Genomic DNA, 14,049 nt, shown 5'->3' with positions numbered 1-14,049 from the left:
GTCTTCGCCGTTGTCGGCGCATTCTTCAAACAGCCAGTGAGGCCCGTCTACAGTCTAGGTGAAGACGCATGTCTCATTTAGCGAGACTAGACCTCGTCGGGCAACCAGTTAGAACAGTCTGGCCCTGGTGCATCTGGATCGGTCAGACAATAGTAATTGTCAGAGGCCTGGAAAAGCCCGGCACGGATTGCCGGATACCCAATGCTAGTCTGCGTGACATTTGCTGGTCGCCAACTACTCTGAAGAGGCGCATTTGTTAGTGTGACTGTCCGGCCTTTAGCGAGGACGGTGGCTGCCCGGACGGTCCGCTAGTATGTCTGAGTTTGATAGACCAGCTAAGCTTCTGGGCGGCGGCGCCAATCAGAAGATCAGCTTGGCGTTGGGCTGTCTTTTTGCCCGGCGGGCGGCTCCTCTTGGGGCGAATGCTCCCCCGTCTTCCCTCCCGGAGATAGCCAGAAATTCACCATGAATTGGCCCCCAAATTGTCCTGTCTTCCGCTTACTCCGGCGTAAAGAGGCGAAATCCCCTTCTAGAGGAGCAAAGAGTCAGGTCTCGACCGGAAATGAACGCCTGATATGGCTTTGGACGGCGTCTAGCGCGATGCTGAGTAGGCCCATGTAGTATTGTTATGGTGTGTTCTCATTTCCGATTTCGGGAGTTCAATCGACAGGGTCCTGCCAAGTCACGTCGGGTCATATAGTAAAAATCCCTAACTACTAAGAAGGTCCAGATTGATCTGCTTTTCATATCAAGTACGGATGCCCCCTGAGACTGTTGGAAAGGAATCCAAACGCGCACCTTGTCCTTTCCACGCTCCAACATGGTCCTTCCCGGCGTTCTTGCGCTGCTTCTGGCGGCCTCTGCCGGCGTCAATGCAGATGCTGGGGTCACCATGTTCCCCAATGGCTCTCTGTCCAGTCTGGGTCTGACCGAGGCCTGTGAACTTTCACTGTACAATAGCATCGACTGTGACCCGGGCGTGTCAGCTCTGGCCACGGGCTCCTATGGAGGCAGCCTCAACAACGCTACGTTGACGACTCTGGTCTGCCAGGCTACCTGCGGGACATCAATTGCCCAACTGCATGACTCTGTGGCGACCAGCTGTGGCACCACCGAGTCACTGATCCCGGGCATGTCCTTCCTTGCGCTGGTTGACCAGGTCTGGAGCAACTGGAACCAATCTTGCTTGACGGATCCCACAACCGGTGATAATTGCAACGGTACATAAGCCCGATTTCTAGTTCCTTAGTTCGGGTTACACTCTCGCTAACTGATGTCAGATATTATTGCGGCGTTCCCTGATGTTGACGTTGTCACCGATCTGCCTACTGCAGACCTGTGCTCGTATTGCAACGTGCAGCAGCTAGCCCTCCTACAGGCAAACGCCTATTCGGACGCCTACACTCAGGACTGGCAGTCAACTTACAAGGCCGTCGCACAGGCCTGTAACCTCACCGTGTCTGATTTTGACCCGGTGCAGAGCGCCTTTAACGTGACGGTCCCATCTGCAGAGGTGGACTGCGTCTCAGGAAACACCTATACTACCAAGGAAGGCGATACCTGTGACTCTATCGCCCAGACATTTGGCGTGTCCGCTGCCACCATGTTCTACATCAACCCGAACATCGTGAACTGCTCATCCATCTGGGCTGGGACCGATCTCTGTCTGCCCCAGACTTGTAGCAGTATCTATACTGTCCAGGCCAACGACACCTGCAGCACCATTGCTGCCGACTACGGCCTTCTCACGGCGGACGTTATCAACTTCAACTCTCAGCTCAACGTGAACTGCAGCAACCTGGTCGATCCGGTCCCTTACTGGGGTTCGACCCTGTGTGTTTCCACCCCAGGAGGCACATACACTGGCGAGCCCCTCAACACCACCACCGGGGACAGCAGTAGCTCGGTTGTCAGTCCCCCGGCAGGCAGCACTGTGGCTACTGGTACAACGACCGACTGCGGCGCCTGGTTTGTCAACGACGCCAGTCTCAACCTCACCTGCGCGCAGATCTGTCTGTCCAACGTGATCGCGATCAACCTGTTCACCGAGGCCAACCCGTCCCTGAACAAGACGACTTGTGACAGTGACCTGGTGGCCGGCGCCGCCTATTGCGTCGATCCGCTGCCCGGGTGGGACTATGGTAATTCCACCTCGAGCAATGCTACCAGCACCACCACTTCGGTCCCGGCAGCTAGCACCCCGGAGGCTCCAACGCAGACGGGAATTGCTTCTGATTGTAACAAGTACTACACTGCCCAAGGTATGGCTCATTCCCCTCCAAACCTCTTTGAGATATTGTGTACTCATCACCGCACCATAAGGTGGCGACACCTGCGATAAGGTAGCGGCTGAATTTGGCATTACCACCGCACAATTCCTTGCCTGGAATCCGGCTATTTCTTCGGACTGCACATCTGGCTTCTGGCCTGAAGAGGCATACTGCGTCGGTGTGTCGTCCTCGACTAGTGCTACGACCACCGCAGCCCCAACAACCACCACCAAGGCATCAGCAACTACTACCGTGACACCCCCTGCCCCAACTCAGTCCGGTATTGCCAGTAACTGTAACCAGTACTATGTGCCAGTGGGTATGCTTCCCCAACTTTCTTCTCCTTTCTTCCTTCTCAATCTATATTCCCACATGTGGCATGAACTAATGTATACAGACGGCGACACCTGTGATACTGTGGCGGCCAAATATGGCATCACCACCGCCCAATTCCTCGCCTGGAATCCGGCTATCTCGTCAGATTGCAAGGCTGGGTTCTGGTTGGAGGAAGCATACTGTGTGGGGGTTTCATCGTAGATATCTAGGAGTATTCTTCCAATGCTCTGATGGGATTACCGGAAGCTCTGATACAATGTCAGCTCTCCATATCAATCATAACACCGTCCCCATTTAATTCCTGAAAATGTGGAGTTGTCAGGAAAATCTATTCAGGACATTAATATATATTATCTGTGCGATGTGACTAAATCCATTGAGACAATGCATGGCTCTGCCTACAGCCCTTCTCGAAATCGGCTTGACCAACAAACATTTAATTATTATTTTGGGGGACCCATTGCCAAGGCCTTAGCGTAACTTTACTATTGGGGTGCCCCGTCCTGATTATGGGGCCGCTGTTCTCGTATGGAATATGCCATATCTTGTAATAACTAATCGCCTCCTAGTAAGCAGACCAACCCCCTGAAAAGAGACTATTATTGTGTCCACATCCGCACAATGGCTTAGGTAACGGCCAACAGGCAATACATAATAACTAAGCAATTCTACCTACTGGTTGAGTGCAAGTAGAATCACATCGAATTTGGCAGACGCCATATGCGTGGCGAATAAGCACCGTGCCTATATGTTTACTAATAGTCCCAGGCCCTCCTTTTGCTAAGATATTAGGAAATAGACAAGTCATGATGTTACAAAACTGACTTGCCTTGATTGGACTTTGAATTACGAAAGGATCAGGGACCGTTGCTGGAGTGTAGGACTCGGTGAGGATCAATATCGAATATTAGCAGCCGTCCTGATATGCAACCTATACAGATGGCTGATACCGTAACGTCGAAGATATACGGCCCCCGGTACTCGGGGGTAGCCATAACAGTTTTCGCGTGTCCCCCAGGTAATCCAGGGACCATCAGAACTAATACCATATGTCGTGAACTTCGGTGGTTCAGCTGGTATGACATGTAAACCTCAGGATAAGCGGATACTACCACAGTCAAGATGGAGGTATGAGTTAGTTAGGTCGAATGATTTTACTCTAGCCAACCTTCCAGCGTTAACAGTCTGCAGGCAATGACCGCTGGTAGTATCCCAGATCTTGATAGTCTTATTCTCCGAGCCGGAGGCGACCAGCTTAGAATTGTGACAGAAGGTCACAATTAGACCCAGTTGCTATGACCCTCGAGCGTCTGTAGGTAATAGCTAGTAATAGTATACCAGATCTTGACGGTTTTATCAAATGAGCCAGAGACGACCAGCTTAGAATTATGTAAGAAGACCACTAACTTAACAAAGTCACTATAGCCTTCGAGCGTCTATAGGCAATAGCTACTAGTAGTATCCTAGATCTTAACAGTTTTATTAAATAAGTCGGAGGCTACGAGCTTAGAATCGTGTAAAAAAGTTACTAATTGGACTAGGTGGCTATAGCCTTCGAATGTCTGCAGGCAATGGCCGCTGGTAGCATCCCATATTTTGACAGTCCTATCAGCTAAGCCGGAGGCGACTAGCTTAGAATCAAGCAAGAAGTCTACTAATTGAGCCAAGCTGCTATGGCCTTCGGGCGTCTGTATGGTTAAGGTACAGTGGTCAGGTTAACCCACTCTACTATAATATAATCTCTAAAAGAATCTATTCTAAATACGCTAGGCTAGTATTAAAAGAATGATTTTTTACCGCATAAAAGAATTTGTCAGACGTATAGCCTGATGCCTCCAACTAACTATTTCGGGATTATTTATGTTTTGCATTGCTTATTGAATCACTGCATTATTCACTGGATCATCCCTATGCGTGCCATACTAAGTCATTCATTCACTCCCTATTTATTCCATTCTGATTCATTGTTCATTCCATGCTTACCCCTTCTGATTCAGACCCTTCATTCGATTCAGATTCACAGCCCATATCTCTGCAATATATATATATGTGGACTGTTTCCATGATTCTTTTGAGGATTAAGGACATGAGTTTCCAAAGAAGGTGTATTCTATTCTTCTGACTTATCTCTCACTTTCTACTTATTCCTTCCTTAGATTTCTATGCGTTCCTCCTAGAGATCTAAGTATTCAGCGAGGAACATCTAAAGTCAAATCGAATTAGTTAGAATTCTTCTGCAGCTATACCGAACTCCCGAGAGTTCCATAATTATACTACTTTAAACTAGAAGACGGCAAACAAGCTGCCCAAAACGGCCGCAGTCGACGCCGTTTTTGGCCGTCGATCTGCCACGCCTTCCGCCACTACCCCGCGCAATTACGTCCACGCACCGCCAAGCACCGAGGGTAGACCCACCCGAATCTCATTTGTCCACAGCGCAGTATACCTCTCCAGTTACACTCTTCTGAGGCCGGCCAATACTAACTTCCCATACCCTTTCGCTGCGGTCTCCGGAACGCGCCAAAAATGGGGTCGTCTCGACAGTATTATTATAAACGGTGGCCACTCGCCTGGACTCTCTCATGTTCCTCCTTTGCTAGCATACATCCGAGTCTTTGATCCCTCTGTTGGATTCCCTAACCCACGGCCGAGTATTCAGTGTCACAGAGACAGAAGCGTTAGGTAGAAAGCAATTTTGTCGTCGACTGTGTTGTACCGTGTCATGGCTCGCCGCCATCGAAAAAGAGTCGAGCTATTATCTGACGACAGCGACTTTTCCGAAATAGAGAGCACCGAAGATGGTCAATACGATACGGACCTGACAGAGCCTGAAGATGAGGGCTCGAAAGATCAGGATGTCAGTGATGCAGCACTACTTTTTGCGGATAACGAGCACCCGCCAGAGTACTATATCCAGCAGCTTGCGAGCTTCGATGAGACGGACTACACAAAGGAGGACTATGGAAAAGGTACCATTAACCTACTCAATCGGGTGGAAGAGAAATGGTCACAGTATGGCTCATTCTTTCAAACACTTATATACGGTCGCCTGACTTCTAGTCTCCGTAGATTCTGCGCCTTTCTTCGAAAGGACCCCCGGGAGGAATTCGCACATCTATCGATTGGGATCATGTATACCTTCCTCGAATGGGTCCTTAATCTACGACGTGGAAAGGATGGAAGGCGCCTTCCAGGAATTAAGTGTAAAAGCTCCCTTGACACTTTCTGGAAGGTGTTCCGTCTTGTATACGAAAGAGAAACTTCGAACAAGATTACAAAACAAATAAATCGTCAGATGCGTCGTGTACGTTTTAAATGACCCCTATCCAGACGCATAGAACCATACCATTACATATGGTTCCCGCTATCTAAGACAAGGCATGGAGCTTACATACCATGGCAACTAGGTGATCCGGCGACTGGCCAAAAAACATAAGCTGTCCAGTAAGGGACGTGATAAACCTCCGATGGATGTTGAGGACTTGACCAAGATCGTAGAGACCACCATCAGCACAACAAAGAAGAAGTTTGGACACGGCCGCCACCGTATTGAACTGGCACTCTTCTTGCAGCTTGCTGGCCTAACGACTAACCGCCCTCAGGCTATTCTGGATTTAAAGTATCGGCATATTCACGTTAGCCTACTACGTGACCCTCAGGGCGGCCCTCATCGTATTGTCATCGAATTTACTTTCGAGTTCACAAAAGAATGGCTCGGTGCTAAGGATGCGTAAGTTCCTCAGTCTTACCGACTATATTCTCTGACCCAATCCTAAGAAACACATACATTCTACCCGAGATTATTTTCGATCCTTCTCTTGTTCTCAGCCCCCATGTTTTTCTGCTAGGCTTACTTTTTGCGGACCGTGCTTTTGATCGCCTTGAAGGCGAGGAGATACTTGTTTCTGCAAGTCAGATTCCCCGGCTTCGGATCCGAGATGGATGCAACGAGCTCCCTTTGCATCTTAACCCAGCGCTGGATGATATCCCTATATTCAGAATGTCAGAGCGCACTTTACAGGGCATCTCAATATCTCCTAATAAGCCACTTCCTTACTCGACAATTGAACCTTGGGTTAAGAAGATAGGTATTATTACCGGCTTTCCCCAAGTTACGCGTCCATACAGCTTGCGATACGGGGCTGGAACAGCATTGGATAGTAGCGGTGCGTCCCTCCAGTATATCGCCCTTTAATTTATACCAGCTAACGTTCTCTAGGATCTGTCAGTAATTCACTACGTAACCTTATTATGCATCACGCCGATACCCGCACCTTTCTACGCTATTATCTCAGCAGAAGGATTAATAAGAACCTTCCGGCAATAATTCGCGGTCTTGATCCTGAGGACGATATCATGCGCGCTGCATGTCGGATGAGCCGGTCTATCGATCCGAATCGCCCTCAAGAATTGACTACCGCGCAGTCGTCCTCCGTTAATCAAGATCCGGAAATTGTCAACCTAATTCGTCGGCGTGACGCGCTTAGTCGTCAAATAGGACGTCCACTGTCGAACTACCACGGAACAGAGCAATACGCAATATACAAGAAGCTAAACCAAGAGATAGCGGGTGCTAGACAACGAGCACGGAATACATTGCTCACTCAGATTCAAGCAAAGTACGACCGCGAGCAACCGATGCTAGAAATCAGACGTCAGCTGTCTGGATTCAACCTAGCGGAGGAGGAAAAACCTCTTAAGTGTTCGGAAGCAGTGTCACCTCCCCAGAAGCGACTGATCGAGAGCCTTCTTACCCTACCTCGCCCGACACTCGAGGAGGAAATAGCTAGGCGGACGGAAGCAATTGATGCCGTAGCTGCTTACGCTCTTTTCGAAGAAGGTGATACCTGCCGTCTTCCACGCGATAAGCGTTCTACGGAGCCCGTCATCGCCGGACCAGGCTTTTCCCCCACGGATAAGAGACTAGTTACCGCGATTAAGACCGTGATGAAGGACAAGCAATCAGAGAATAATACGGAGAGACCTCTTTTCTGCTTCATCTGTCTGGGTCAGCAAGATTTGGACATCGGGAAGCGGACATACAAGTTCTCTAGTCACGGAGATGTTACAAAACATATCAAGCGAAAGCATCTTCGTTATATCTCTACACAATCTGAGATAAGGTGTAATGTCTGTGACAAGCTCTTTTCTTGCAAAATGCACCTCCAACGGCACGCATTCGATATGCATGCGACTGTGACATAGATTCGGCCCAGACATCGCTAATATTGGATAATAACAGGAGAACTGTGTTTGACATTCGCTATTATTCTCAAGTTGTATAACAGCTGGGGTTTCGTGGATGAGGACTCGTAGCAAAGGGATTCTCTAATTTGAAAAATGGACTTATGCCTGAATTAGCGCATCGTTCGTCTCATAAATATAGAAGAGCCTTCTGGACGCCAGCAAGAAAGTAGGAAGAAACACGTTCAGCTGTTACTACTGGGAACAATTCTTTGTAAAATCACCATCAAGCAAGCGACTTATCGAGGCCACCCTGCTCGGGTAATAGTCTCGTGGTCTTACTACGCAGACCGTCGCCAGACAGCTGGCATCAAGGTAGCCCTAATGTCCACGGGATCGCCGCCTCAGAGGGCTGGTCTAAGAGGTCAATGAGCTGTGGCCCACGCATGATTCAGGATTGACATCGCCTTTGCGAGTCAGTCGGTCGGGGACCCTACTTTATAGGTATTCCGATTAACATAGAGTGTTCGACTCTAGCGTCCTAACCTATCTCGAGTCTAGGAGGTGCTCATCGAACAACACTGAGGAAGAAATAGCTCGTGAGTGTCACATTAAAGTACCAAAGTAGGAAGTATATCAATGATGAGGTTGAGGATAGAGGCTGGCTCTACAAATGATCCTACTGTGTGATAGGGTTCTTAAAGCTCTCAGCGCTTTATCAACAAACAGAAGATGTTCCTTGTTGCTCTTACCTTGTCAGTAGGAACGGCTGTTTGGCCAAATTAGAACTTTCTATAACCCGCAGGCTGGAGTAGTAGTAGGCAATGAGTTCTTCGGTTATTTCTTTTCCAAGCAGGAATTAACTAGCCGTAGGAGACCCATTTGTTATTTCTGACCCTTATCCGAGGTCGCGCAGCGTATACGCGGTTACGTCGGACTTATCATTATATCACATTGTCATCTTGCCGGTGAGCCAATACACGCGCAACATCGTCAGAGAAGTCATCCTTCTGGATTCCCGCTGAATATCCCAGGAAAAGAGGATGAGAACTCCGATACGCATGCATATGACTAAAAGGGCTGAATTGAATGAGGATTGATGTCTTTCGGAATAGTATCCCGTGTTGTGTAAGCTTCATTCTGTCTATCTTTTTGACGTGCATGTCGGTTGGTTCCAATACAATTCCAGTCCGGTCAATTTTCGCGACGGGAATATCAACAATATGGCGGATTGGATACTGAGCCGTTGATATCGAGCGACTTTTCTCTGAAAGTAGTCTCTGTAGAAGTCCCCTGAGTGGTCGCAGAGTCGGTGGACAGTCAAAAAAAACATGTTCCGTTTTGAAGTTTCCTGAAGCGTTGATAATGTCTTGAAGAAGTTTAATCGCGTCCGACTGGCATCCATCTAACACCAGTGACCATGCCAAGGCTCTCCCAAAGGGGTAGAGAATCTGTTCATAATTCGTCTGCCAGTAGAAAAAATGCGTATACTTTTTCTGCTTAAATAGCTTCCATGCACTTTCGAACAGTGACATAGCAACATCCCTTTGGATGAACTTATGTGAAATTATGAATTGTAAGAGCCGTAGGAGTCGGTAGGTGCTGCTATCGGATTCCAGCCGCACCGTTCGAAGTATGATTAATTTAATAACGTGTAGTTGTGATTTCGCAAATACGTCGCGAAGTCGTCTGCATGTGCTAATCGCAGAATGGAGACTGTCGAGATTGGTTAACTTCGCCAGCACGTCTACGATTAGTTCAGCAGGGAGGTCGGTTAGATTGCACATGGCTAAGAACGCTGAGACCGCTTATGGCCACTGATTTTGACGTCAATGGTAGGTGGAGCAGTAAATCTTGGGTGCCACGGGTTTAAATGGACCTGTTGCTGCCTAGGGGCGGACCGCTCATTATATGCTCTAAGCGGGTAGCGAAGCCAAGGGCCCATGCACCGCCCCGTTCCGTTGCATCCTCCCAGCCACTATCAACTGGATCGGATGAACACAACAACAGTACTGCTGAAATGACCGGCTCACCAGCATCCGGTAGCCAACGAGGACATGTTTGTTCTAACTTCCCTTCAGTAGAGAAGAGCTATTGGCTCTACTGGAGCAGGAAACGCAACGAAATGGAAAGATGTACCTTCAGGCTTGTTATCACTTTATTACGAATCCCTTGACTATCCAGACTGACAGGTCGCTGATAATCAAGGGTTCAATCACCAACTGAAATGGCCGTTGTCTGTCCGACCTCGTCCATGCGAATATCTCCGCCTCTTGCCGAAAATAATGGAACTGCCTTTCGGGAAGGGGCTATCAAATGCTCACGTCGCTGTTGTTACTGACTGGTCCGAAACTTGTTTCTATCTTCTCTATAGAGAAACATGTTTTCAAACCCTAAACGCCAAGAGGAACTAGCCTACACATGGTTTAGCCCGTATTGGTCCGATCGTTTCGTAGATCAGCCGTTTTCAATGAAACGAGAATGTATCTGGGTAAGGTGTATTGTTTTGTAGAATTATTACAGAACTAAAAATAACCACGACCACGATGACGTCGCCGAAACTCACCAACCGTCAACTTTCTAACCCACCACAAAAATGGCGAGAACTCTCGAGTCCTGGCAGCGTGGAATAATCGCACATATAATATGCAGCAAGAAGAAACTGACTAATTCACAAATCGCCAAAGCTGCGAAATGTACTGAGCGTTCCGTCACTACTGTAACATCCGCAAGAAGATCCGGTTATTTGGCAATCCCAAGTCTCCCCCAGTCTGGAGCGGCCGGCCGTCTGCCATTACTCCAGTGATGCTCGATACCCTGTGTGATCATCTTTCCGAGAAACCCGACTTATACATCGAAGAGATGGCTATCTTCTTACGGAACGAGTTTGGTGTATTACCTTCGCCGTCCAGCATCAAACGGGCTCTGTCTGGGCCTGGCTGGACATGGAAAAAAGCCCAGCGGAAAGCAAAGGAACAGAGTCCTGAATTACTACCAATACCAACTATCTAAATTCCGTTCCTATCAGTGGACCCATGGTTGCAGTCACATGACGAAAACAAAATTGCTTGCCCCTCACTTTCCGGTTGGGTGAATGATGATGCTCGGGTAAGCGCCAATTGGAATATAGTTTTGGACTCAGCCTTGATACCCCTCTTTCACGGGGTATAATCCTATTGCTCTCCGAGTATTACTAATGAAAGAGGTGGGAATAATTTGTTTTAAGGATTGATACCGTATACAATTATGATCGGCCAACTCTTGAGGCTCACATCCATCCATTCTCCTGTACACGTATCAGATCGCGATGACCGATCCAAGATCAGGATACTGTATTGTCGCCCGCGAGATTCCTACAAACGAATAAAAGCGGATGAATCCGGCTTTATTAGGTTGGTCAATACATTCTCTACATGCCGCAGCATTTTGTACTTAGTGTGTGGCAGTGTTGCCCCGCACTATTTTGATTTGATCAACCTAGCGAGGCTGGCAGCCAGTGTACAATACCAACACATCAGCCCCTCACTAGCTTGCTATTCTTCGTTTCCAAAGGTTTCTTTATTTCCAGTCGCTATCCACATATGAGCGAGAAGGGCTAGCCATAAGATAGTGTTCCGTGCAATAACCAAAATACTCCTCCTACCATGTCATGCCCACCGCTCGATGAATACCAAATTGGATGGATCTGCGCCTTGCCCGTTGAAGCGGCCGCCGCGCAAGAAATGCTTGACGAGGAATTTGAGCCCATGGACAACCAACACAGTGCTGACACAAACTTATATACTTTGGGTCGAATTGGTAAACATTACATTGTGATTGCATGCCTCGGGGGGCAATATGGGACGACTTCGGCCACTACAGTTGCAAATCATATGATGCGTACATTTTCACAATCACTACGAGTCGGGCTGATGGTTGGGATTGGAGGAGCCATCCCATCTGCTGAGAAAGACATCCGGCTGGGCGATGTTGTCGTTAGTTTTCCTTCAGACACATGTGGTGGCGTACTCCAGCATGACATGGGGAAGACTGAAGAAGGTGGGATGCTTAATCGCATTGGGTCCTTGAACAGTCCGCCCAGGCTATTGTTGGGCGCAGTCAACAAGATGAGAGCACTAGCAATGCGGAAAGACCCGCTCTATCCCTCCTACATCGAGCAAACGATTCAGAAAAATGCACGGACGCGACAGAGTTTTAGTCCACCTGACTCTCAAACTGACCGGCTATTCCAAATCCAGAACAGGCATCCTCCGACTGCCGCCACCTGTGATGATTGCCCAGCTGAGTGGGAATTCAAAAGACGTGTCCGTGACGACAAGACACCGCAGCTACACTATGGCATCATTGCATCGGGAAACACCGTGATCAAAGATGGAGAAACCAGAGAGCGATTACGCAAAGTCACTGGTGCCCTTTGCTTTGAGATGGAGGCTGCAGGACTGATGCAAGACTTCCCTTGTATTGTTATTCGGGGCATCTGCGACTACGCGGACTCGCATAAGAACAAACAATGGCAGGGGTACGCCGCGCTGGCAGCCGCGTCCTATGCAAAGGAATTACTCAGCCATGTGCCTCGAGGGCAAGTACCAAAAGAAGATCTAGCAGCAAACATTTGCAGTAAGTAGAAGTTACAGAATATAGAATATTCTCTTAGCATTATGAGTTGACTTAAGGCTTTGGCAGAATCTATTGAATCAATGAACGCACAATTGGACAAAGTAAACCAAACCACAAACCTCATTCAACAAACTGTTGATCTAACTAGGTTAAGAATTGCAGAAGGAGCTGCTTTTGACTCTTATGATAATGAACATGGTGAATGTCTTGAGGGTACCCGAACTGAGCTGCTTCAAGACATCGAAGAATGGGCCAAGGCGCCACACGGAAAACACATATTCTGGTTAAATGGCATGGCCGGGACAGGAAAATCAACAATCTCCCGAACAGTTGCCGGCCGTCTAAATAAGCAGCAGCTTCTTGGTGCAAGCTTCTTCTTTAAGAGAGGCGAGGAAGACCGAGGAACAGCAAAAAGATTATTTTCAACGCTGGTCGAGCAACTAATCATCAGTATACCTCAAATAGCGCCTAAAGTTCGGAAGGCCATTGAGGACGATCCAAAAATCTCAGAGAAAGTTCCAAGAGAACAATTCGAGAAACTCCTTCGTGGTCCACTGCTTCAAAGCCAACAAAACCAGAATAAAGTCAGTAATAAGGTGATCATTATTGATGCGCTAGATGAGTGCGACCGCGAAGACGATATAAAGCTTATTCTCCGACTCCTGTTACAAGTCCCACAGTCGACGCCCTTCAAACTCCGGTTTTTCTTGACAAGCAGACCTGACTTGCCTATCAATCTCGAATTCAAAAAGATTGATCATGCTTATCAGGACTTGGTCCTCCATGAGATCCCTGGACCAGTGATCGAGCGCGATATATCGTTATATTTTGAACATCAGCTCTCTCATATAAGACAAGAGCACTCACTTCCATCTACCTGGCCTGGGGACGCAACCGCTAAGTTATTGATTGAAAGAGCTATCCCTTTGTTCATTGCAGCGGTCACTTTATGCTTATTCGTTGGTGATAGGAGATGGGACCCGCAAAACCGACTCGAAGCGATTCTAGAGAATGGATCGATTTATACGTCAAAGATGGACAACACATATATTCCTGTGCTGGACCAACTACTTACTGGCCAGAACAAAAGGGAATCGCAGCAACTACTTAGAGAGTTTAAGGAGATAGTCGGGGTTGTGATTGTCCTTCGCACTCCGCTCTCAATCAATGCTCTCAGCCAGCTACTGGACGGAAAATCAGATAATATAAAACGCCGATTGGACCAGCTTCAGTCCGTTCTCAGTGTACCAGACAATGTTGAAACCCCAGTCAGGCTTCTCCATCTGTCATTCCGAGATTTCCTTGTGGATCCCGAAATTAAGAAAAGAGAGTTCTGGATTAATGAGAAAACGGTGAACCAATATCTTACAGCGCGCTGCCTCCAGACAATGTGGAATAATCTGAGGAAGAATATCTGCGGACTACCAAGAGAAAGCACGCAATGGTGCGAGATTAACAGTGACTCTATCCGCCTTTATATCCCCAGCGAATTGTGGTACGCCTGTCGGTATTGGGCTGTACACTTAGAACAGAGCCACGACCCTGTTAAAGAACTGGTTAAGGCGTTCTCGTTTCTCAAAAAGCACTTTCTACACTGGTTAGAAGCGATGAGTATTTTGGGATATATATCTGAAGTGGTCGT

The 14,049-nt window shown here is 48.0% G+C and overlaps 4 protein-coding genes across 4 annotated transcripts; 3 read left to right on the top strand and 1 right to left on the bottom strand.

Annotated features, from left to right (window-relative positions):
* The first annotated feature begins 721 nt into the window (after positions 1–721).
* BDV59DRAFT_56470 (LysM peptidoglycan-binding domain-containing protein) lies at positions 722–2,989 on the top strand. The gene is made up of 4 exons (XM_073696639.1): positions 722–1,220; positions 1,281–2,261; positions 2,323–2,589; positions 2,668–2,989. Exons 1-4 carry the CDS (start codon positions 821–823, stop codon positions 2,805–2,807), a joined length of 1,788 nt encoding a protein of 595 aa, XP_073546734.1. The 5' UTR covers positions 722–820; the 3' UTR covers positions 2,808–2,989.
* A 2,143-nt stretch (positions 2,990–5,132) lies between these two features.
* Positions 5,133–7,811, top strand: BDV59DRAFT_208702 (DUF3435 domain-containing protein; the record flags this gene model as incomplete). Its single annotated transcript, XM_073695253.1, has 6 exons — positions 5,133–5,217; positions 5,259–5,283; positions 5,376–5,910; positions 6,014–6,336; positions 6,384–6,772; positions 6,826–7,811. 6 exons carry the CDS (start codon positions 5,133–5,135, stop codon positions 7,809–7,811), a joined length of 2,343 nt encoding a protein of 780 aa, XP_073546733.1.
* Positions 7,812–8,119: 308 nt separating this feature from the next.
* BDV59DRAFT_180620 (uncharacterized protein) lies at positions 8,120–9,651 on the bottom strand. The gene is made up of 2 exons (XM_073690085.1): positions 8,288–9,651; positions 8,120–8,207 (listed from the first exon to the last, which is right to left on the bottom strand). Exon 1 carries the CDS (start codon positions 9,575–9,577, stop codon positions 8,735–8,737), a length of 843 nt encoding a protein of 280 aa, XP_073546732.1. The 5' UTR covers positions 9,578–9,651; the 3' UTR covers positions 8,120–8,207; positions 8,288–8,734.
* Positions 9,652–11,234: 1,583 nt separating this feature from the next.
* On the top strand, positions 11,235–14,049 carry BDV59DRAFT_180604 (nucleoside phosphorylase domain-containing protein). Its single transcript, XM_073690084.1, has 3 exons — positions 11,235–12,407; positions 12,474–13,411; positions 13,483–14,049. The coding sequence occupies exons 1-3, from the start codon at positions 11,435–11,437 to the stop codon at positions 13,516–13,518; spliced, it is 1,947 nt and encodes a 648-aa protein (XP_073546731.1). The 5' UTR covers positions 11,235–11,434; the 3' UTR covers positions 13,519–14,049.

This window comes from Aspergillus ambiguus (genome assembly GCF_047715705.1).
Source record: "Aspergillus ambiguus strain CBS 117.58 unplaced genomic scaffold BDV59scaffold_21, whole genome shotgun sequence".
NCBI lineage: Eukaryota > Fungi > Ascomycota > Eurotiomycetes > Eurotiales > Aspergillaceae > Aspergillus > Aspergillus ambiguus.
The sequence above is the reverse complement of the archived record's forward strand: the minus strand, read 5'-3'. Positions and strand labels throughout refer to the sequence as shown.

Bases quoted from the DNA above. Each gene is read 5' to 3' on its own strand.
- BDV59DRAFT_56470 (XM_073696639.1), top strand. From the start codon at position 821: ATGGTCCTTCCCGGCGTTCTTGCGCTGCTTCTGGCGGCCTCTGCCGGC. The intron at 1,221-1,280 runs GTACATAAGCCC...AACTGATGTCAG, and splicing joins AACCGGTGATAATTGCAACG to ATATTATTGCGGCGTTCCCT. The intron at 2,262-2,322 runs GTATGGCTCATT...CCGCACCATAAG, and splicing joins CAAGTACTACACTGCCCAAG to GTGGCGACACCTGCGATAAG.
- BDV59DRAFT_180620 (XM_073690085.1), bottom strand. From the start codon at position 9,577: ATGTGCAATCTAACCGACCTCCCTGCTGAACTAATCGTAGACGTGCTG.
- BDV59DRAFT_180604 (XM_073690084.1), top strand. From the start codon at position 11,435: ATGTCATGCCCACCGCTCGATGAATACCAAATTGGATGGATCTGCGCC. The intron at 12,408-12,473 runs GTAAGTAGAAGT...AGGCTTTGGCAG, and splicing joins TCTAGCAGCAAACATTTGCA to AATCTATTGAATCAATGAAC. The intron at 13,412-13,482 runs CTAGAGAATGGA...CCAACTACTTAC, and splicing joins AAAACCGACTCGAAGCGATT to TGGCCAGAACAAAAGGGAAT.